Source organism: Xenopus laevis, chromosome 4S, assembly GCF_017654675.1.
Source record: "Xenopus laevis strain J_2021 chromosome 4S, Xenopus_laevis_v10.1, whole genome shotgun sequence".
In the NCBI taxonomy this organism is placed as follows: Eukaryota; Metazoa; Chordata; class Amphibia; order Anura; family Pipidae; genus Xenopus; species Xenopus laevis.
Genome location: NC_054378.1, coordinates 131,025,747 through 131,049,323, shown reverse-complemented (window position 1 = coordinate 131,049,323; position 23,577 = coordinate 131,025,747). Strand labels below are relative to the sequence as shown.

The 23,577-nt window shown below is 43.9% G+C and overlaps 1 protein-coding gene across 1 annotated transcript; it reads left to right on the top strand.

The window, feature by feature from the left end:
- Positions 1 to 5,667: 5,667 nt before the first annotated feature.
- On the top strand, positions 5,668 to 23,349 carry LOC108704404 (protein Wnt-7a). The gene is made up of 4 exons (XM_018240936.2): positions 5,668 to 6,315; positions 8,354 to 8,580; positions 10,700 to 10,971; positions 21,716 to 23,349. Exons 1-4 carry the CDS (start codon positions 6,245 to 6,247, stop codon positions 22,193 to 22,195), a joined length of 1,050 nt encoding a protein of 349 aa, XP_018096425.1. The 5' UTR covers positions 5,668 to 6,244; the 3' UTR covers positions 22,196 to 23,349.
- Positions 23,350 to 23,577: the final 228 nt, after the last annotated feature.

The window sequence follows — 23,577 nt, the reverse complement described above, 5'->3', positions numbered from 1 at the left end:
CCATCAGCATAGGAAGGGGTTCTTTACTGTAAGGGCAGTCAGGTTATGGGATTCCCTACCAAGAGAGGGGGAATGAGTGATTCATTGGTGGGGACTGGGAGGAAAGGAGATCTCACCATCAGTATAGGAAGGGGTTCTTTAAAACACTTTGCATGTAAAGTAAATTAATTTTGCATTTAAGGGTTCCTTGTTCCTTTAACCTGGAATGGACTGATGAGAGAATAAAACTCTATAGACTTTGTACAAGAGAAATTCTCCAGTGAAAGAGAAGAAGCAGTGGCAGTCACACAGAATTCCTACTTGGGGGTCAGTAGTCTGTGCCACTAGCCTTTATCCCTCGCTGGCCACTAAGACACGTTTCTTTGTAGTCGGCTGAACTCGACATTTCTATGGGATCCTGGAAGGGTAAGAAAGGGATTTATTTGGAGCAAGTGACTCTCCATATCAACAAGAGTGAGTTGAATGCGACTGGGCTGAGAATGAGGGGTCTCAGTGCTTCCAATGAAAGAGCCCATTCTTTATAGGGGTAAATGCCCCCGGGCACGGCCAATGGCTTCAGGGGTGCGTCACCAGCACAGGAGCTGAGACTCGGCTATTTTATTGACTGAGAAATTCCATTTGCCGTTGTTTAATTAATCATTGGGATTTGATAATTAACATGCAAATCAGCTGAATTATATTTAATAAAACTTCACAGTTTCCTTCAACCCACTGACTTAGTTCTGCACAATAGGGACAATGCGGCGCTTGATGTAAAACAAAAGTAATTTATTTGGACTCATTTTGGACTGGGCTGATGCGACTCCTCCAAAATATGTAAATAGAGGCCCAAATGTCCTCCTTGTCTTCTCTCTTACACTATTTTATTCTCTTGTTCTCATACAGTAGATGGGACTTCAGTTTAAATTCTCTATTCAATACTTTACTCTTACTCTACCACTTCCTCATCTTACTTTATAGAATAGTTCTGCCAAGTCAGTATTTATCCTGTATTTCTCCTCTCCCCCATTTGTCTCTCTACTCCCTAACCCCCTTTCCCTTCTCTCCTTCTGTCTCTCATCCCCTCTCCTTTCCTTCTCTCCCCCAACTGTTTGGCCTTACTCTCCCCCATCCTCCCTCTTCTCTCCCCTTCTATATTTCTCCTCTCCCCCATTTGTCTCTACTCCCTAACCCCCTTTCCCTTCTCTCCTTCTGTCTCTCATCCCCTCTCCTTTCCTTCTCTCCCCCAACTGTTTGGCCTTACTCTCCCCCATCCTCCCTCTTCTCTCCCCTTCTATATTTCTCCTCTCCCCCATTTGTCTCTCTACTCCCTAACCCCCTTTCCCTTCTCTCCTTCTTTCTCTCATCCCCTCTCCTTTCCTTTTCTCCCCCAACTGTTTGGCCTTACTCTCCCCCATCCTCCCTCTTCTCTCCCCTTCTATATTTCTCCTCTCCCCCATTTGTCTCTCTACTCCCTAACCCCCTTTCCCTTCTCTCCTTCTGTCTCTCATCCCCTCTCCTTTCCTTTTCTCCCCAACTGTTTGGCCTTACTCTCCCCCATCCTCCCTCTTCTCTCCCCTTCTATATTTCTCCTCTCCCCCATTTGTCTCTCTACTCCCTAACCCCCGTTCCCTTCTCTCCTTCTGTCTCTCATCCCCTCTCCTTTCCTTTTCTCCCCCAACTGTTTGGCCTTACTCTCCCCCATCCTCCCTCTTCTCTCCCCTTCTATATTTCTCCTCTCCCCCATTTGTCTCTCTACTCCCTAACCCCCTTTCCCTTCTCTCCTTCTGTCTCTCATCCCCTCTCCTTTCCTTTTCTCCCCCAACTGTTTGGCCTTACTCTCCCCCATCCTCGCTCTTCTCTCCCCTTCTATATTTCTCCTCTCCCCCATTGCTGCCTGGTTGCTTGGGCTCATTTACCCAGTAATCAGGGGGCTGTTTTAAGATTAAAATAGGGGTTAATAGGAGAGGGCCTGCAAGAAAAATCTGGGGTTTGGTTGCTGGGGTCACTGACCCATCATCAGTCAGAATAAAAAGTTAATAGTTCAATAACGACACAAAATAAACAGTGAAGATGCAACTGACTCGCACCCAGAGAATCACAAGTAAATAACATCACTGGCACTTTAAGGCGCATTGTACTTGATGCCATTTATGCTCTTGAATTTAACAAATTAGATGATACTTTGCGCCCACATTAGTTATTTGTGTCTATGATTTAAATCTGCAGTGCCCCCAAAACTCATGTGCTTTTCAGCTCTCTAACTCTGAGTTAGTCAGTGACTATAAGGGGGGCCACATGGGACATAACTGTTCAGTGAGTTTGTAATTGATCCTCAGCATTCAGCTCAGATTCAAAAGCAACAGTTATGTCCCATGTGGCCCCCCTTATAGTCACTGACTAACTCAGAGTTAGAGAGCTGAAAAGCAGGAAGTAGTGTTCTGGCTATTATGTTACACATCCACTCACTCCAGCCTTTATACATTACATTTTTGCCTAACTAACTATATTAGATACATTGTTTATTTTGCACAGACTATTTATTTACCCAGTTTTTATTTTTATACTGAACTGTTTTAAATCAGGCCTAAACCATACCTCCCAACTGTCCTGTTTTGAATGGGACAGTCCCGCTTTTGACAGCTCAACCCCCAGTCCCGGATTTGTACTGATATTTCCCAAGTTTCTCTTTGATCTCCTGCACTGAACAGCCAGAAAAAGATACAAAGACTCACAGCTTAAAGGGCAATTCACCTTCATTAGCAAAACTGTAATAACAGATGAAAAGCAAAGAAATGTGTCCAAACTTTCATAACCTGCTAAATGGACATGGTAATTAGTGGGTGTGGCCACAAAAATGGGCGTGGTCAGAAAATTGCCGCTCTCCACGCAGAAAATCTTTTTGTCCCTCTTTCTGTTCCCAAAATGTTGGGAGGTGTGCTAAATGTCACTACTAATAACAGCAGCATTTGTCTGGCTGTTTGTTTTCTCTGCAATGCTGGTTGTAACTCCAGAAAATGTTTAGCAGAAGCCATTTTATTAACACAACAGCTACATTGTTTTAAGAGTCAGAACCAGAGAACGGAAATGGAAATTGTATAAAACAAGATAGAATTCTCTTCTATATCATATGACAGGGGGGGGCATCTCCCTATATGTCCCTTTAAATTGACTTCCTACAGTATTTTGTCTGTATTTCAAGACTAATGAGTCCGAATGCAGCTCTACGACTGGGCAGCAGAGGGCGCTATAGCAAAGCAAGTTACAGTTCTATATTGAGTTTAGGAGCTGGAAAACTCATATCCAGGCAGGAGATGCCTCTAATTTGACTGATTAGAGTGTCATTAATTAGGGACAATAATGACAATAATGTCAGGTTCCCTCCTGAGGAATTTCTGGTTGGTTGGAGGGTTTGGAACTGTCGGGAATTCAATGGGTTTTACACAAGCACTAACCCTTTCACTGCCATTGAGTTCTATTAAACAACTGGGGATCCAAATTTCGGAAATAAATAACAGGTTTTAAACAACTTTTTATCAAAGAGCCTTCAGAACATTTCCCACTTTGGCACTCAGTATTGGCACCCAACATTGGCACAAAACATTGGCACTCAGTATTGGCACCCAACATTGGCACTCAGCATTGGCACCCAGCAGTGAATACTAAACAGGTTTCCCCCTTCCACTGCTTAAATAAGCATCAGGGTCCCCCTAGATCAAAAGTTGTTAGTGGTGCACCCCTGCATTGCTTGCTGGGCTTGAAGTGCTCCCCTAATAATTCTACATGCAGAGCACCCTGTGTCATTTGATGGGCAATGTAGTGCACCCCATTATCAATGAACTCCTTCGGTAGTGCAACATAGCTTTGTAGAGGTGCTGGATAGTGCAGTCATGTACCCCTCAAATGGTGCTGGGAAGTAAAATTTGCCCCTAGAGAGTAGGTAAGAAGTACAATGTACCCCTAGAGAGGAGGTAAGAAGTGCAATGTACCCCTAGAGAGGAGTTGGGAAGTACAATGTACCCCTAGAGAGGAGCTGGGAAGTGCAATGTACCCCTAGAGAGGAGGTGAGAAGTGCAATGTACCCCTAGAGAGGAGCTGGGAAATGCAATGTACCCCTAGAGAGGAGGAGAGAAGTACAATGTACCCCTAGAGAGGAGGAGAGAAGTACAATGTACCCCTAGAGAGGAGGAGAGAAGTACAATGTACCCCTAGAGAGGAGGAGAGAAGTACAATGTACCCCTAGAGAGGAGGAGAGAAGTACAATGTACCCCTAGAGAGGAGGTAAGAAGTGCAATGTACCCCTAGAGAGGAGTTGGGAAGTGCAATGTACCCCTAGAGAGGAGGTGAGAAGTGCAATGTACCCCTAGAGAGGAGCTGGGAAATGCAATGTACCCCTAGAGAGGAGGAGAGAAGTACAATGTACCCCTAGAGAGGAGGAGAGAAGTACAATGTACCCCTAGAGAGGAGGAGAGAAGTACAATGTACCCCTAGAGAGGAGGAGAGAAGTACAATGTACCCCTAGAGAGGAGGAGAGAAGTACAATGTACCCCTAGAGAGGAGGAGAGAAGTACAATGTACCCCTAGAGAGGAGGTGAGAAGTGCAATGTACCCCTAGAGAGGAGGAGAGAAGTACAATGTACCCCTAGAGAGGAGGTGAGAAGTGCAATGTACCCCTAGAGAGGAGGTGAGAAGTGCAATGTACCCCTAGAGAGGAGCTGGGAAGTGCAATGTACCTCTAGAGAGGAGCTGAGAAGTGCAATGTACCCCTAGAGAGGAGCTGGAAAGTGCAATGTACCCCTAGAGAGGAGCTGGGAAGTGCAATGTACCCCTAGAGAGGAGGTGAGAAGTGCAATGTACCCCTAGAGAGGAGCTGGGAAGTGCAATGTACCCCTAGAGAGGAGGTGAGAAGTGCAATGTACCCCTAGAGAGGAGCTGGGAAGTGCAATGTACCCCTAGAGAGGAGCTGGGAAGTGCAATGTACCCCTATAGAGGAGTTGGGAAGTGCAATGTACCCCTAGAAAGGAGCGGAGAAGTGCAATGTACCCCTAGAGAGGAGTTGGGAAGTGCAATGTACCCCTAGAAAGGAGCTGAAAAGTGCAATGTACCCCTAGAGAGGAGCTGGGAAGTGCAATGTACCCCTAGAGAGGAGCTGGGAAGTGCAATGTACCCCTAGAGAGGAGCTGGGTGGGTTTGGTGCTCAGATGACGCCACTTTGCTCCTGGAATAAATCAATGTGAGTGGGAGGGAGTGATACAACAATGGGTCTGTCAGTGTCTCATTAATAAATTCTGATAAGAAGTAAATAGTCTCAGGTGGGTGTGAGTGTGGGGCCCCCAATCCCTCTGGCTCTGAGTTTATCTGCTCCCCACTAGGGGTCTCTGTGCCCCCTCTTCCCCTGCTCTGGGTACAGTAGTGAAGAACTGGGGCTGGGGGGGGGAGACAATGGGGGAGGGGCAATAAATGAGAGAGAAGTCCTGCCCCCCCTCCTGCTCATCATCATGAACAATTGGGGCCAAATCTCCAAACAGAAAACTTCCCATCGCTCAGGGACACTGACACCCCCCAGGGTCCCCACATGTGAATTCTGAGTTACAGGGAAAATTGTCTGAATGTGGAGATCATTGAGAGTCGGGACAATCTGATTGGGAGGAGTGGGGGGCAGGGGTACAGGACTTGGGGTACAGGGGGGGCAGGGGAACACGTCACACACTGAGGAGCTGCTGTTGGGTCAGAGGAGCCAATGGAAATTGAGGATTCCTGAGACTCAGGACAAGTCGGACAGACTATGAATAAATCGTGCGACTTTCACTGATTGATTATCCGGCACAGGGGGTTCTGTATTTGGGGGCGCAGAGGGACAGTTGGATAATGAAGAAGGTTCCTGCCCCCCAGGACAAGGTGCCCCCCTGTGTGCGGGGAGGGTCGGTACAAATAGAATAATATTAAGTCCAGGGAAGATCATTTTATTCTCAGTCTCCGCTGAGCGAGTCACAGACACGGGGGAGGGTCGCGGAGGGTCGGGGGTCCCGGGCTGGTGACTCAGGTGCACTGGCGGTTCTGCCAACATAAATCTCCGCCCAAATCAGAGGCAGAAGAGTCAGACGAGCCCCACTGGCCCCTCATCCAGGATAGGGGGGGGGGCAACTCCCAATTCTCCCATATGCCCCCCCTCCCCCGGGATTCACTCACTGATTGATCCGGAGCTGCTTGTCTCCCCCCCAATCTGTCCGACCCCACAACCTGTCCGACCCCCCAACCCGGGAATATGAAGAGAAAGACTCGGCGCTGGATCTTCCACTTGTTCCTCAGTCTGGGGATCGTCTTTATCAGGATCGGGTGAGTCGTACAATGTGGGGGGGAATATTCTCCGATGTAATCGACCACTTTCCTTTCTCCAAATACAGATCGATGACGATTTAAACATCGGCGCGATCTGTAGCGATTTATAAAGAGGTTCTATTATTGGTGGGATGTGAGGGGTTAATAGTGCGGAGGGGGGCACAGGGCAAATTAGACTAAATCTCTTGGTCCCATTGACACCCCCGAGCACTTTGTCTGTGAATCAGTTACAAATGGGACAGTTTGTGGGAATCGCGCGATCGATACAGAAAACGGTCATTTATGTGCGATTGTTCCCGGATCACGTCGGTCAGGTGAGTCAGTGGGGGGGGAGGTGAGTCAGTGAGGGGGGGCAGGTGAGTCAGTGGGGGGGAGGTGAGTCAGTGAGGGGGGGCAGGTGAGTCAGTGGGGGGGAGGTGAGTCAGTGAGGGGGCAGGTGAGAGAGTGAGGGGCAGGTAGGGATAATAACTGGACAGTGTGGGTAGAAAGGTCGGTAGAACACAGGGCATATTATGGGTATGTTGGAGGCTACACTTGGCTGTACAAGAGGCAACTACTGTCTCTGAATATCTGTCTGCTGCTGTTTCCCAGTCTCTCCCACCTTTCCTAATCTAATTCCAGTTGGTATTTGATGTAATTGTGTCTCAGGCAACTCTGTGCACCTGTTCTTACCTGTCCCTCTGTCTATCTACCTGTCTGTGTTTTTCTACCTTCTTGTACTGCCAACTATCTAACTGCCCAACTGTCTACCTACCTGGGTGTGCCTACCTATCTATCTGCCCATTAGTCTACTTTCCTTTCCATCTATTTTCCCACCTGTCCATATATAGACTTACCTGTCCATCTATATATCCACTTGTCAATCCATCCACCCATTTGTCCATCTGTAAAACTACCTGTCCATGCAAATAAAAGGCTACCCCCATCTATCTGTCTCCCTCCCTTGCTCACCTGTGTGTCTAACTGTCCCTCTGTCTATCCACCTGTCTGTATTTCTGCTTCCTCTATCTAATACCAATATGTGTACAGCAAGGATCCAACCATCACCCTCTGAGCCAATCATAATGTATTTTGTATCAGTTACTGTATCTATATGTGCAGTAAGTAAAGGGCTGTGATTGTAAGCTCTTAAAGGATAAGTAAACCTTAAAAATAAGTGAATGTTAAACTGAGGAGGGGGCTATTCTAAACACTGTTGCAATTTACATTCATTATTTATTTTCTTTTTATTCCAAGATATTAAGGGATACATGTGCTGTTAATATGAATGAATTGTGTTACAACAGCACCACCTGCTGGTCATTTTCCCACCAGTCTGACCAGCAAGTAGTCAAGGAAGTTGTCAGGAGAAAGAAAGAGGCTGATGTTCTTCTGCTTAGGAAAGATGTGAGAAAGGTTTCTAATTTTATTCCTAAGCAGAAGAACATCAGCCTCTTTCTTTCTCCTGACAACTTCCTTGACTACTTGCTGGTCAGACTGGTGGGAAATGACCAGCAGGTGGTGCTGTTGTAACTAAATTCATTCATATTAACACTACATGTATCCCTTAATATCTTGGAATACAAGGAAAATAAATAATGAGTGTAAATTGCAACAGTGCTTAGAATAGCCCCCTCATCAATTTTACATTTGCTTATCTTAAAGATTTACTTATCCTTTAATGAATGTAAATTGGGCAGTTGCTTAGAATTCAACTGTCAGTCATTATTTTAGTTTCAGGTTTACATCCTGTTCAAAGTGCTCTCTAGTTGCTAAGGCTGATGACCCTAGCAACTGAGCGATGACAGACAGGCAGCTGTATAACAGAGGGGCTCAATAAAAAATATACATAGTGGATGTTATATAACAAATGCAATAAACAATTTGTCCCTCTATGGATCAGAATCCCAGTTGCCAAGGTCACAGACAATAGCAACCCAATAGCAAAGATAATATGGGAGAGGAATTGGGCACAGCAAAGACACGCTGCTCATTTATTGATATTGAACTAAACTGAATGTTCTCTTTTTTCCCCCCATTTTATTTCCTTAAATAGAGGATTCTCTTCGGTGGTGGCCCTTGGGGCCAGTGTGATCTGCAGCAAGATCCCGGGTTTGGCCCCCAGGCAGAGGTCGATTTGTCTCAGCCGACCCGATGCCATCATTGTGATTGGAGAGGGGGCGCAGATGGGAGTAAATGAGTGTCAGTTCCAGTTCAGACACGGCCGATGGAATTGCTCGGCACTGGGAGAAAGAACCGTTTTTGGGAAGGAGCTGAAAGTGGGTACGTGGTAACCATCTGCTCATGTCCTGGGATCTCATGTCCTGGAATCTCATGTCCTGGGATCTCATGTCTTGGGATCTCAAGTCCTGGAATCACATGTCCTGGGATCTCACGTCCTGGGATCTCATGTCTTGGGATCTCAAGTCCTGGAATCACATGTCCTGGTATCTCATTTCCTGAGATCTCAAGTCCTGGAATCACATGTCCTGGGATCTCACGTCCTGGGATCTTATGTCTTAGGATCTCATGTCCTGGGATCTCATGTCCTGGTATCACATTTCCTGGGATCTCACGTCCTGGAATAGCATGTCCTGGGATCTAACATTCTGGAATAACATGTCCTGGTATCTCATGTCTTAGGATCTCATGTCCTGGGATCTCATGTCCTGGTATCTCATGTCCATACAGAGTTACATTGATCAAGTTACGTTCATGTTATGATATTGTGACGTTGCTAAAAAAAAACTCTGGCCCATCATTGTCTTGCCGGGTTCTGGCTTTTGTTTGAATCCCAGTAAATATTTATGAATTACTTTTCATGGGTTTAGAGTTATGTACAAATGTAACTGCAATGGAAAGCGGCTTCAGTCTGTCTGACAGTATCAGTAGTCGGCTCTCATTGTATCAGTAGTCAGCTCTCATTGTATCAGTAGTCAGCTCTCCTCCAGCCTAGACTACATTTCCCACAGTGCTTTTCATATGATTAACACCCCTGTGACGTCAGAGAGTGCAAGGGATTGTGGGAGTCTAAGAGGGAGAGAAGTTAATCCTGTAGTCTGTTAAACTGAGAAGGAGATAACTGGGCGGGTCCATATGCAAATCAGATTGCAGTGAGGGCCAATGTGCTCAGTCTGATGAGTTGGGTTCATGGAGGCAACAGGTCCTTAGAATTATTGTCAGCCTGGTCCTGGTGTAGGTGACTCTGGATTGGGATTTAAGAAAGGCCCCAACCAGCCGCCATTGTCTCTCTGACATATCCAGTGGCGTAACTATAGGAGGGTCTTCTTCCTCTAGCGCTAACAAGAACCCTCCCCCTTCCCCAGCAGCTCTCTTACCCAGGAATCGGAACACAAGTCGGTATGGATTGCAGACGTGGGTGGGGTCTTAATGTGGAGTGGGTGGAGTCAGGGCAGGGAGTGGTTGGATGCAGGAAGTGGGTGGGAGGATGGGAATTGGAGTGCAATGGGCCCCTCTGAAGATTGTTTTGCAGGGGGCCCCGGTGCACTCCAGTTACGCTACTGGTCATATCGATGCTCCGATGCAGTTCTCATGCCAGTCCTGTTTCGCTTCACCAATTAGCGAAACTGCGAAAAAAATGAATTGAAGTCAATAGGTATCAAATTTTTTTTACGTTTGTGACAATTTTCTCTCACTCCAAATGCATTAGAAGTCAATGGGCATTTCTGATATGGCGGCTTTTTTGTCGTAGCTCGTAACTGTATTCATGGAACACGGATTTCATATGTTCCACATTAATGTCGCACAGACGGGGGGAATGTAACCTCCAGCCCCATGTTTTATGGATTAAATCCCATTTATAGTTGCTGACCAGCGTCAATACCATGTAGCAATGAGGCATTGGAGTAATTTGGGGTCGGCAGTAGCCTGCACTCCATGTTGAGAAGATCACCTTAAAGTGACAGGTCACCTAAAAATGTACTTTTAGTATGGTGTCGATAGTGTGAGATTAATTGATTTGTTTGAATTGGCCTTTAATTCAGAATGTGGAATGAAACCCCCCATTGGAGTTGAGCTGTAACTTTTCTACTGGTTCTAGGCTTGTTTCTAGGGTAAGTGGTAACCTAGCAACAAGATAGTGTCATTTCCAAGCTGGAGATCTGCAGAACAATGTAGCAGAAGGCCACTAGGCATTGCTTCCGGAGTCAGAGCCAGCAGTGCAGAGAATCAGCACCTCATTTCTACATGGCACTAAATACACCCCCTGCAGCCCCCTCTATTATGCACAATAATCACATTAGACATGTGGGCCATAACAGTCAGCTCATGTGTGGCCAATTTAAAGGGGAACTATCACAAAAAATGAAAATGTAATGTAGGTTCCATCTGTAGGTGTCTGTTCCTATATATTTCACCTTGAGTTTCTCCCATTGTATTACAGGCAGCAGGGAGGCCGCATTCATGTATGCCATCATTGCCGCCGGAGTAGCCCACGCCATCACCACCGCCTGCACCCAGGGGAATATGAGCAACTGTGGCTGCGATAAAGAGAGACAAGGGATGTTCCACAGGGAAGAGGGATGGAAGTGGGGCGGCTGCTCGGCCGATATCCGATATGGAATTGGGTTCTCCAAGGTGTTTGTGGATTCCAGAGAGATCAAACAGAACGCACGGACCCTCATGAACTTGCACAACAACCAAGCCGGACGCAGGGTAAGGGGGTCACTGAGGGGTTCTGTGACCATATAAAGGCACAAGGCTGCAGGATGAGTTATACAGGGAACTCTGAGTATCACTCATGTATTATAAGGGATAGTGTACCCCCTACTGTAAATGATAAGGATATTAGAAGTCACTGAGGGGTTGTTCTGTGACCATATAAAGGCACAAGGCTGCAGGCTGAGTTATACAGGGAACTCTGAGTATCACTCATGTATTATAAGGGATAATGTACCCCCTACTGTAAATGATAAGGATATTAGAAGTCACTGAGGGGTTGTTCTGTGACCATATAAAGGCACAAGGCTGCAGGCTGAGTTATACAGGGAACTCTGAGTATCACTCATGTATTATAAGGGATAATGTACCCCCTACTGTAAATGATAAGGATATTAGAAGTCACTGAGGGGTTGTTCTGTGACCATATAAAGGCACAAGGCTGCAGGCTGAGTTATACAGGGAACTCTGAGTATCACTCATGTATTATAAGGGATAATGTACCCCCTACTGTAAATGATAAGGATATTAGAAGTCACTGAGGGGTTGTTCTGTGACCATATAAAGGCACAAGGCTGCAGGCTGAGTTATACAGGGAACTCTGAGTATCACTCATGTATTATAAGGGATAATGTACCCCCTACTGTAAATGATAAGGATATTAGAAGTCACTGAGGGGTTGTTCTGTGACCATATAAAGGCACAAGGCTGCAGGCTGAGTTATACAGGGAACTCTGAGTATCACTCATGTATTATAAGGGATAATGTACCCCCTACTGTAAATGATAAGGATATTAGAAGTCACTGAGGGGTTGTTCTGTGACCATATAAAGGCACAAGGCTGCAGGCTGAGTTATACAGGGAACTCTGAGTATCACTCATGTATTATAAGGGATAATGTACCCCCTACTGTAAATGATAAGGATATTAGAAGTCACTGAGGGGTTGTTCTGTGACCATATAAAGGCACAAGGCTGCAGGCTGAGTTATACAGGGAACTCTGAGTATCACTCATGTATTATAAGGGATAATGTACCCCCTACTGTAAATGATAAGGATATTAGAAGTCACTGAGGGGTTGTTCTGTGACCATATAAAGGCACAAGGCTGCAGGCTGAGTTATACAGGGAACTCTGAGTATCACTCATGTATTATAAGGGATAATGTACCCCCTACTGTAAATGATAAGGATATTAGAAGTCACTGAGGGGTTGTTCTGTGACCATATAAAGGCACAAGGCTGCAGGCTGAGTTATACAGGGAACTATCATGTATTATAAGGGATAATTTTCCCTTTTGTTCGAACTTTTTAATAACTAATAGACTTGTGTGCCCAGGGATGTTATATTTAGCAGAACTATGTGCTTAGACACAATATAAATCAATATAGAGATTATTTATGGGGGTGGAGGTTCAGGGGAGTGTAGGAATGACTATTTCGGAAGCTTATGTTTGCTTTTCTCATGAGCAGATAACCCATTGTTACAAGCACTGACATCTCTAATAAGTACACGGAAGCCAAGAGTAGTTACAACTACAATTTAGGCCTATTAAACAAGTACAGTACTTTTTTGGCATGGGTGTTGGTGTTACCACCATTATATCTATTATAAAATACTGTCACTGCTTTGAATTCATTCCCTGTGGCCCATTCATGGCCAAATTTATACTGATTTCCCTACCTACCCCTATAAACCTTTCTGCCCCAGGCAGCCCTTTAAACTCTCACTGAATTGTGTGTAATGCTGAAGGAGTACCTAATGTAATCTGGGTATATGTAATGAATTCCTGCATTCTGATTGGCCTCTAGCCACCTGGGACAGTCTATAAGGCTCAGGGCTATGAAAAATGGGTGGGACTTGAGGCCCATGTCCGGGTGTAATTGTGACTGGGGCATTTCAGGGCTTTTTTGAAAAGGTACAAAGGCAATGGAGCATCATTAAAACTTAATACTATGTGTAAAAATCCTGCATTCTAACGGCGAGTTGCACAGCTCCTTCTCCTGTCATTCCTAAGTCTAGAGCAGAGCTGTTACCCCACCAGGGGCATTGTTGGGCATAGCTTGGCACTGTCTGGTATAACTTGATTTGGCGATGAAGTACCTGTGCATGCCTGGGAGTAACTGTGGATGGCTGGTAGTAACTGTGGATGGCTGGTAGTAACTGTGGATGGCTGGTAGTAACTGTGGATGGCTGGGAGTAACTGTTAATGGCCGGGAATAACCATGGATGGCCAGGAGTAACTGTGGATGGTCGGGAGAAACTGGCCGGGAGTAACTGTGGATGGCCGGGATTAACTGTGCATGACTGAGATAGTAACTCTGGATGGCCAGGAGAAACTGTGGATGACCGGGAGTAATTGTGGATGGATGGGAGTAACTGTCGATGGCCGCTAGTAACTGAGCATGGCCAGGAGTAACTATCGATGGCCAGGAGTAACTGGCCGGGAGTAAATGTGGATGGCCGGGATTAACTGTGCATGACTGATAGTAACTCTGGATGGCCGGGAGTAACTGTGGATGACCGGGAGTAATTGTGGATGGCTGGGAGTAACTATGGATGGCCGGGAGTAACTGTGCATGACCGGGAGTAACTATAGATGGCCGGGAGTAACTGTGGATGGTCGGGAGAAACTGGCCGTGAGTAACTGTGGATGGCTGGGAGTAATTGTGGATGGCTGGGAGTAACTGTGGATGGCCGGGAGTAACTGAGCATGGCCAGGAGTAACTGTGGATGGCCAGGATTAACTGTGCAGGACTAATAGTAACTCTGGATGGCCGGGAGTAACTGTAGATGACCTGGAGTAATTGTGGATGGCTGGGAATAACTGTGGATGGCCGGGAGTAACTGAGCATGGCCAGGAGTAACTGTTGATGGCCGGGAGTAACTGTGGATGACCGGGAGTAATTGTGGATGGCTGGGAGTAACTGAGCATGGCCAGGAGTAACTGTGAATGGCCAGGATTAACTGTGCATGACTAATAGTAACTCTGGATGGTCGGGAGTATCTGTGGATGACCGGGAGTAATTGTGGATGGCCAGGAGTAACTGTGGATGGCCAGGATTAACTGTGCATGACTGATAGTAACTGTGGATGGCCAGGAGTAACTGTGGATGACCGGGAGTAATTGTGGATGGCCAGGAGTAACTGTGCATGACTGATAGTAACTGTGCACGGCTGGGAGTAACTGTGGATGGCTGGGAGTAACTGTGGATGGCTGGGAGTAACTGAGCATGGCCAGAAGTAACTCTGGATGGCCGGGAGTGACCCAATTTCTAATTTAGAACAAGAAGGTGATTTTACAATAACTAGAGAGTTCCGACCTTTTGTGTGTCTCTATATCATCGAATGTGAGGAAGCAATAAATGAAGCATTCTGGCAAATACTACTTCAAATTACTGATTACTAATATAGAATCAGATCAATATGGTGCTTTGTTTTGTCCTCCATACTATAGACGCCGGATCCTTACACAGGAGTTACTTTCTCCTGCCATCGGCTTTGCAAACTCCATGATTTAAGATTTGGGAGTTGCCTCTTTGTGAGAGTCAGGAGCAGAGTTTCCTGAAGGATGAAGTCAAAGTCTCAACAATTCTTCATTCTCTCTGACAGGAGGGTTTATTTGGCCAAGAGCAGCAGAAAGTGTAGCCTCTTCTCTCCTCATTCTCTATCATCTAAACAGTGAGAAGCCTCTATGTATGGGACTGGGGGGGCTAGCGGGACCCTCCTCACTTATACAGTGCAGGCAGCTATTGTGTAGGAGGAAAGCTGAGCTGAATATCTTGGCACTGAGGAATTCTGCTCACAATGTCCTTGCAAGGTAGATCATTAGATTCCCAGTAGTCAACCCCTCCCTTCACCCTTTGTTTTGTCAGTTTTGTTAGCAGGAGACAATTACGTATGTGTGCGTGCGGGGAGGGGGGTTAACTACACACTAGAAACCTAATGATCTTTCTTGGAAGGACCAAACATGGAGGAGGTTCACTTACAGGGTGCAGTGTATGAAACTGGCTAAAGGCTGGTTGTTAACAGTACAGTGTCTAATTGAAGTAGGTTTATTATTGGGGTCCCACAGGGTTCTGTACTGGGTCTGCTCCAGGTCTGGACTGAGAATTAAATTAGGCCCTGGCATTTCAGCTACACAGAGGCCCAATCAGCCCAAACAGAGGCCCAAACAGCCCCCACCAGCCCACTAAATACTGACTTTCTATGGGACCTTATAGCCCCTCTGGCATTTGCCAACACACATGGATTTCCAGTTCGGGCCTGGTCTGCTCATTTAGGATCGTCACAAATATAACTTTATATACAGGGGCAGTAATGAAAAAGAGAAAGTACAGAGAAGAGTGACTAAGCTGATAAAGGGAATGGAAGGGATCTATATATAAATATATGAGGGATATGATCACTATACATAAATATATAAGGGGATATGATCACTATATATAAATATATAAGGGGGATATGATCACTATATATAAATATATAAGGGGATATGATCACTATATATAAATATATAAGGGGGATATGATCACTATATATAAATATATAAGGGGATATGATCACTATATATAAATATATAGGGGGATATGACCACTATATATCAATATATAAGGGGGATATGATCACTATATATAAATATATAAGGAGATATGATCACTATATATAAATATATAAGGGGGATATGATCACTATATATAAATATATAAGGGGGATATGATCACTATATATAAATATATAAGGGGAATATGATCACTATATATAAATATATAAGGGGGATATGAACACTATATATAAATATATAAGGGGGATATGATCACTATATATAAATATATAAGGGGGATATGACCACTATATATCAATATATAAGGGGGATATGATCACTATATATAAATATATAAGGAGATATGATCACTATATATAAATATATAAGGGGATATGATCACTATATATAAATATATAAGGGGGATATGATCACTATATATAAATATATAAGGAGATATGATCACTATATATAAATATATAAGGGGATATGATCACTATATATAAATATATAAGGGGGATATGAACACTATATATAAATATATAAGGGGGATATGATCACTATATATAAATATATAAGGGGATATGATCACTATATATAAATATATAAGGGGATATGATCACTATATATAAATATATAAGGGGGATATGATCACTATATATAAATATATAAGGGGATATGATCACTATATATAAATATATAAGGGGATATGATCACTATATATGAATATATAAGGGGGATATGATGACTATATATAAATATATAAGGGGATATGATGACTATATATAAATATATAAGGGGATATGATCACTATATATAAATATATAAGGGGGATATGATCACTATATATAAATATATAAGGGGGATATGATCACTATATATAAATATATAAGGGGGATATGATCACTAGATATAAATATATAAGGGGGATATGATCACTATATATAAATATATAAGGGGATATGATCACTATATATAAATATATAAGGGGGATATGATCACTATATATAAATATATAAGGGGATATGATGACTATATATAAATATATAAGGGGGATATGATCACTATATATAAATATATAAGGAGATATGATCACTATATATAAATATATAAGGGGGGTGAACAACCCCCTTTAAATTTCCCGCAAAATTCATGAAACGGCCAAAAAAATTGTGGATGTTTTCACGAAACTTTCGTGAAATTCTGAAGTTTTCACGCAAAATCAAGCAGTTCACGAAAAAATCGAGCATTTCTAACGTTTTCACGAAATCTTGAAAATCGGAAATTGGTGCAGGTGAACTTTCACCAGTGAATTTTCATGAGAGATTCGCGAATTTATTCGCCGGCGGCTAAACGCGGAAATTCGCAGCAAATTCGTGCCTGCCGAATTTATTCACCCATCACTAGGTATAAAGGTACCAATCAATAAAAATTTTGTATTTTAACAGGTAAGTAGGAAATACTTCTAGCTGATTGGTTGCTATGGGTTACTAGACCTAGTATAACATAACACTACTAGAGGAATAGGTTTGGGTAATTGTGGCAGAAGCAAATTAATCTTCCTGCGGGTCTGGAACATTTCGTGGCAACATCCGACTTTGGGAAACTGGTATCTTTTCTTTTCTCTCTTTCATCTCCCGCACCCTGAGTAAACAGAGCCAACACTTCTGCTGGATAATGGATCTGCTCAAATTATTTAGAGATTTATTTAGAGATACGAGAAGAAAATATTCCGGCCATACATTCAGTGCAGGGCGTAGGGAATAACATCTCTCACTATCAGCCTCATTCTCCATTAAGTCATTAATAATCGTCAGGCTTTATCTCTCCAGCTTCGTTTTATATATATATATATATATATATTTATTATCACAGGTTTTATGGATGTGAGAAACTCAGGGGGATAAATCCGGTCCCTGTTTAAATAACATAAACAGAGAAGAATCTATATTTCAGAAAACATTCAAAATATTAGTCTCAAATGAAAGGAAGGTTTAATCTATTTACGTATGTGTTTTAACTTGACACATCTGCCTACAAATAGTAACACATATTAGTGAAGCCTGAAATATCTGCATTTGTGGCTATAAGTGTAAAATAATGGTACAGCAGGTCCCTTTACTTCTGTATAGTGTTGGGTCCAACTAGGATTCAGTCCAGTGTCTGCAGGGAGTTGCTATGTTTTCTCTGTCTCTGCTTACAGGTCTATTGTATAATCTCTATTGTATAATCTCTGTACTGCACTGCGGGATATGTCAGCACTATACACACAAAGTTTAATAATAATGCACCTTCCCTAACAGTTGGGGGAGAAAAGGAAAGAGGGGATGAGAGACAGAAGGAGAGAAGGGAAAGGGGGTTAGGGAGTAGAGAGACAAATGGGGGAGAGGAAAAATATAGAAGGGGAGAGAAGAGGGAGGATGGGGTAGAGTAAGGCCAAACAGTTGGGGGTGAAAAGGAAAGGAGAGGGGATGAGAGACAGAAGGAGAGAAGGGAAAGGGGGTTAAGACAAATGGGGGAGAAGAGAGAGGATGGGGCAGAGTAAGGCCAAACAGTTGGGGGAGAAAAGGAAAGGAGAGGGGATGAGAGACAGAAGGAGAGAAGGGAAAGGGGGTTAGGGAGTAGAGAGACAAATGGGGGAGAGGAGAAATATAGAAGGGGAGAGAAGAGGGAGGATGGGGTAGAGTAAGGCCAAACAGTTGGGGGTGAAAAGGAAAGGAGAGGGGATGAGAGACAGAAGGAGAGAAGGGAAAGGGGGTTAAGACAAATGGGGGAGAAGAGAGAGGATGGGGCAGAGTAAGACCAAACAGTTGGGGGAGAAAAGGAAAGGAGAGGGGATGAGAGACAGAAGGAGAGAAGGGAAAGGGGGTTAGGGAGTAGAGAGACAAATGGGGGAGAGGAGAAATATAGAAGGGGAGAGAAGAGGGAGGATGGGGGAGAGTAAGGCCAAACAGTTGGGGGAGAAAAGGAAAATAGAGGGAATGAGAGACAGAGGGAGAGAAAGAAAAGGGGGTTAGTGAGTAGAGAGACAAATGGGGGAGAGGAGAAATATAGAAGGGGAGAGAAGAGGGAGGATGGGGGAGAGTAAGGCCAAACAGTTGGGAGAGAAAAGGAAAGGAGAGGGGATGAGAGACAGAAGGAGAGAAAGAAAAGGGGGTTGGTGAGTAGAGAGACAAATGGGGGAGAGGAGAAATATAGAAGGGGAGAGAAGAGGGAGGATGGGGGAGAGTAAGGCCAAACAGTTGGGGGAGAAAAGGAAAGGAGAGGGGATGAGAGACAGAAGGAGAGAAAGAAAAGGGGGTTAGTGAGTAGAGAGACAAATGGGGGAGAGGAGAAATATAGAAGGGGAGAGAAGAGGGAGGATGGGGGAGAGTAAGGCCAAACAGTTGGGAGAGAAAAGCAAAGGAGAGGGGATGAGAGACAGAAGGAGAGAAGGGAAAGGGGGTTAGTGAGTAGAGAGACAAATGGGGGAGAGGAGAGAGAAGATGGGGAGAGTAAGGCCAAACAGTTGGGGGAGAGAAGGAAAGGAGAGGGGATGAGAGACAGAAGGAGAGAAGGGAAAGGGGGTTAGGGAGTAGAGAGACAAATGGGGAGAGAAGAGGGAGGATGGGGGAGAGTAAGGCCAAACAGTTGGGGGGGGGGAATAAAACAAGGAAAAGAAGAGAAATACAAAATAATTAATGGGGTGGTTCACCTTTAGGTTAATTTTTAGTATGTTATGGAATTGCCAATTCTAAGCAACTTTTTAATTTGTCTTCATTGTTTATTTTTTATAGCTTTTGATTGTCATATAATGCCCTGCCTTTAGCCTTAAACTAATCCATTGACTTCACTGTTGGAAAGTCAGTCAGTACCAGAAAAGTCTGTGCTGAAAGAGTGCCTGACTCAGCGCATATTGTACAGCGGGACTATTTATTGCTGATCCAGTGCAGCGGCTCACTCAGCATATTCCATCCGATTCCCTGACTATTGTCTGTGGCTCGGCTGCCAATGGGATTCATGGTGAGGAAACGTCTGCTATTTGGGGGGCCCTGGCTGGTGCCCAATATACTGGCACATTCAGTTAAAGGCTCAGCCTCCTACTTAGTGCCTATTGAGCAGCGTATTTGCAAAGTTCAATACGGCATGACAGTTACATGACATTGGAAGCCTTGGAAATGATGTTTGTGTTATGCTGGGGCTTCTGGTGTGTGTCAGGAAGGAATTTTGGGGTGTGGCAGACTGGGTATATATTGGAACCATAATTTCATTTTATAATGTAATGTGTTAAAAAATATGGGTCCAACAAGATCAATTCTCTCTAAACTATCTACAGATTCTTTATGACCTAGTTTAGGGCCCTACCACCCTTATCCATCTCTAGAAAGAGAATTCTATAACCTGATGGTCTTTGCAATAAAGAAATCTAATTTCCCCCAATTCTCATTTGCACCATGTATTTATGTATTTAACAGGGATGTATCCTTCTTCTTCTGGTAAAGTCCCAATGATAAAGGGTCTACGATATGATTAGTAATAAGCAACCTCTTGTACTCTGGCTACTATTCTGCACTTAATCGGAGTATTTTGCAAGTAACAGTTGAGTTAAGAGGATGCTGTGGGTTGAAAGAAGCTGTTTAAAGGTTGGAAGGTCCTGAGAGTGAGAAGATGCTTTTGATTGATATGTCGTGTTGTGAATGTGAGTTTATGGGGATGTTTTGCAGATTGTGAGTTTAGAGCTTCCATTAGGGGGGTACATGGGTTACTCCTGTCAGGGGCCTTGTGAGGTGGAAGTGTATTTTTGGAGAACTTGGAGTCAGATGATATTAGCCCATGCTTGGGGGAACTCCTGAGTATGATGTTTGAGGATGCTGAAAGTAGGAAGATTGTGGATAAATGATTGTGGATAAATGAGGTGGCTCATCCTGTTGGGAGTTGCTGACAGTGACAGGGATGGATGATAAACTGGCAGTTGGCATGTAATAATCATAGGACAATGCCATTTATGGGTGCTGATTTGGAGGGTGTGGGTAGCAGATGAAAAGGTGAATGCCAGCTTTAGGTTGGATGGTAGGAGTGTTGAAAGTTGGATGAGAACACGGAATTGGATAATAAGAAATGAAAATATTTGTGGGGTGCTGTGTGTTGGAGGCTGTTAGATCCTGTAAGTTCTATTTAATTAAATAATGCTGTGAATGCTGGGAACTAGGTAGGTATGCTAGAGGATGTAGGATTATGAGAGTTGAAGGATGGTGTTGGGAGTTGATCACCACTGTTTGAGGATTCTTGGAGTTGGCAAATGTTGCTGGTACATACAACAGTTTAGGGCAGGGGTGTCCAAAGGTAGTCGGGATCTACCAGTAAACCTTTTGTTGGTGATCAGTAGATCTCAAAACACTGTCAACAAACAGCTTGACTAAATTACCCTTCTGTTTTATTCTTTTCATTCAGATATTTATTCTGTTAAAGCTACATAAGAAATAGTCATTAAATATAGTAATATAAATTCTCTTATAAATCAATATAATATTTAAGTAATATTTTCCATGGAACAGAATGCTAACAGTGATATTATGGATGTAGATCATACTGGGCCAACATCACTAAAAGTATGGGCACTCCTGGTCTAGGGGTTAGTGTTGGTGGAGCACTTTGTTATGAATAGTGGCAGTTGGAGCATGAAGTTGACAGTTGGGGTCAAGGTCTATTGTTTGCCATGTGGTGCTCATGCCATATTGAGATATGGAGGATTGGAGAATAGTCCTGGCTGAAGTTCAGAGTGGAAAGCTGATTTAGGTTGATTGTAGTATTTGGAGGAGGCTACTGGACAATAATAAGTCGGACAATGCTGTTGATGGATGCTGAGTATTTAATACCCGGAGAAGGCTGTTGATGGATTTTGGGAGTAGACAAATGGTTGGCAGTTGTGCTGGGAGATGGGAGGGGGTTTCTGTTGTGGGATTCCATAAGATAAAGTGTTCCACCAAGTGATGGGATAGGAAGTATGCTTTTGGCATATGCTAATGACTGGATGATATACTATACTGTATGTGTTTTGGGCAGATATAGAAGGAGGTATCGGGAGTTCAAATCATGTAAGTTAGGATCCTCCACTGTCACTATACACATGCATACAATTACTTTATATGGCACAGATACAGGTATACTCAATACCACTACTATTCTTGCGTAACATTTTATTGTTCTTATTTTGTATTAGATCCTTGAAGACAACATGAAACTGGAATGCAAATGTCATGGAGTCTCCGGATCCTGCACCACGAAAACTTGTTGGACCACCCTTCCCAAATTCCGCGAGCTCGGCTTCATCGTGAAAGACAAGTACAAGGAAGCAGTTCAAGTGGAGCCAGTGAGAGCAAGCAGAAACAAGCGCCCCACCTTCCTCAAAATCAAAAAGCCACTCTCTTACCGCAAACCCATGGACACCGATCTGGTCTACATTGAGAAGTCCCCAAACTATTGTGAAGAAGACCCAATGACGGGCAGCATGGGAACTCAAGGGCGACTGTGCAACAAAACAGCTCAGCACACCAGCGGCTGTGATCTGATGTGTTGTGGGAGAGGGTATAACACACACCAGTACTCAAGGGTTTGGCAATGTAACTGCAAGTTCCACTGGTGCTGCTACGTCCAATGCAACACTTGCAGTGAAAGAATGGAGGTCTTCACCTGTAAATGATTTGCTATTGTGGGAAGTGTCAGCCCTGCCTACCAAGAGTAGGTTAAAGCATCGAGTTGGGTCAATCATTTGACCTTCTAGTTTGTAACATTAAGGGAACTAACAGAAGGCAGTGAAAATGACACAAAGGTGGAGAAGAAGAGGAGAGATAAAGGGAGAGAAGAAAGGAACAAGAAAGAGAAAAAATATTATTTTACCCAGTGGATGAATGGTCTATGACTTTCTGCTCCGACACTGAGCCAGACAATTGGACACCCAAAAACCCTGGGAACTTATTTTGTACATTTGCACAAGACTCTAATTTGCATTCTGGCTCCTGAGCCTTGAACTCTTTGGATGTGTATAACCCCCCACACCCCACCCTGCTGGTTCTGCTAACTATGGGGGCATCTGATGTCACTCATTCAGAGACAAAAAAAAAAATAAAGCCAATAAAGAACAAAGATGGAAGCATTTTGCACGCCAAACGATAGGAACTGTTTCCTTCGGGGGGGGGGGGGGATCCAATCAAAGGACAATAAAAGATCTACGAGAGTGAAAGTGGCCTGTGTTTTCGAATGCCCCCCCCACCCCAGAACAGCTGCCATCTGAGGGGATACGATGTGCTCACAATGGGCCCGCGTGACTTTTTGCTCCGAGTGTGGATTATGCAGATTTTATTTGTGAAAAGACTCACAATCATTTCACTCTTTTATTGTACATTCTCTTTTCCAGACACCCCCAGCTCCTTTTGAGACACCCCCCTGGATCCTTCCCAGACACCCCCATTTGCTTCCCTATCCTGGTCTTCCTGATGCATTGTCACTGGACTCCACATACTATGATATTTAACAAGATAATATAGATGAAACTACTATTAATTTATTTAATGGGGGGCTGATAAGAGCACTGCCAGCTGGAAATATTCTGTATAAAAGTAGTGTAACGGCCGGGAGTTATTATCTGTAAATATGGGGGGCCCCCTGAGTTTCTGGGGCAGTTGAAGTTCTTTCTGTGAAATCTCTTTGCTGCTAGCCGTCTAGCTCAATATTTAATTGTTTGAAACCAGATTGCTTCCTAAATCAGTGGAATTCTATAGGCAAAGCTTTCAGCTTTTTGTTAAAAAAAGAATATATTTTGTAAGAGCCTATTTTCATATGAATATTTTATTTATACTCTCTGCTTGTCTTATTCTATAACATCCCTTCCCCGGGGCAAATAACAGCCGGAGGACACATGTCGCGGTGTTTAATCAGTGGGTGTGGCTTTGGCCAGGAACCGTGTATTATGATGTCATTATGATGTCATTGATCCAAAGGCACATTAATGCCGCCGGATGAACCTTTTTTATTGGCGGTGTTTATTTTCTCATCATCAGTTTGCAAAAGGCACACAATGGGCAA

Bases quoted from the DNA above. Each gene is read 5' to 3' on its own strand.
- LOC108704404 (XM_018240936.2), top strand. From the start codon at position 6,245: ATGAAGAGAAAGACTCGGCGCTGGATCTTCCACTTGTTCCTCAGTCTG. The intron at 6,316-8,353 runs GTGAGTCGTACA...TTCCTTAAATAG, and splicing joins ATCGTCTTTATCAGGATCGG to AGGATTCTCTTCGGTGGTGG. The intron at 10,972-21,715 runs GTAAGGGGGTCA...ATTTTGTATTAG, and splicing joins ACAACCAAGCCGGACGCAGG to ATCCTTGAAGACAACATGAA.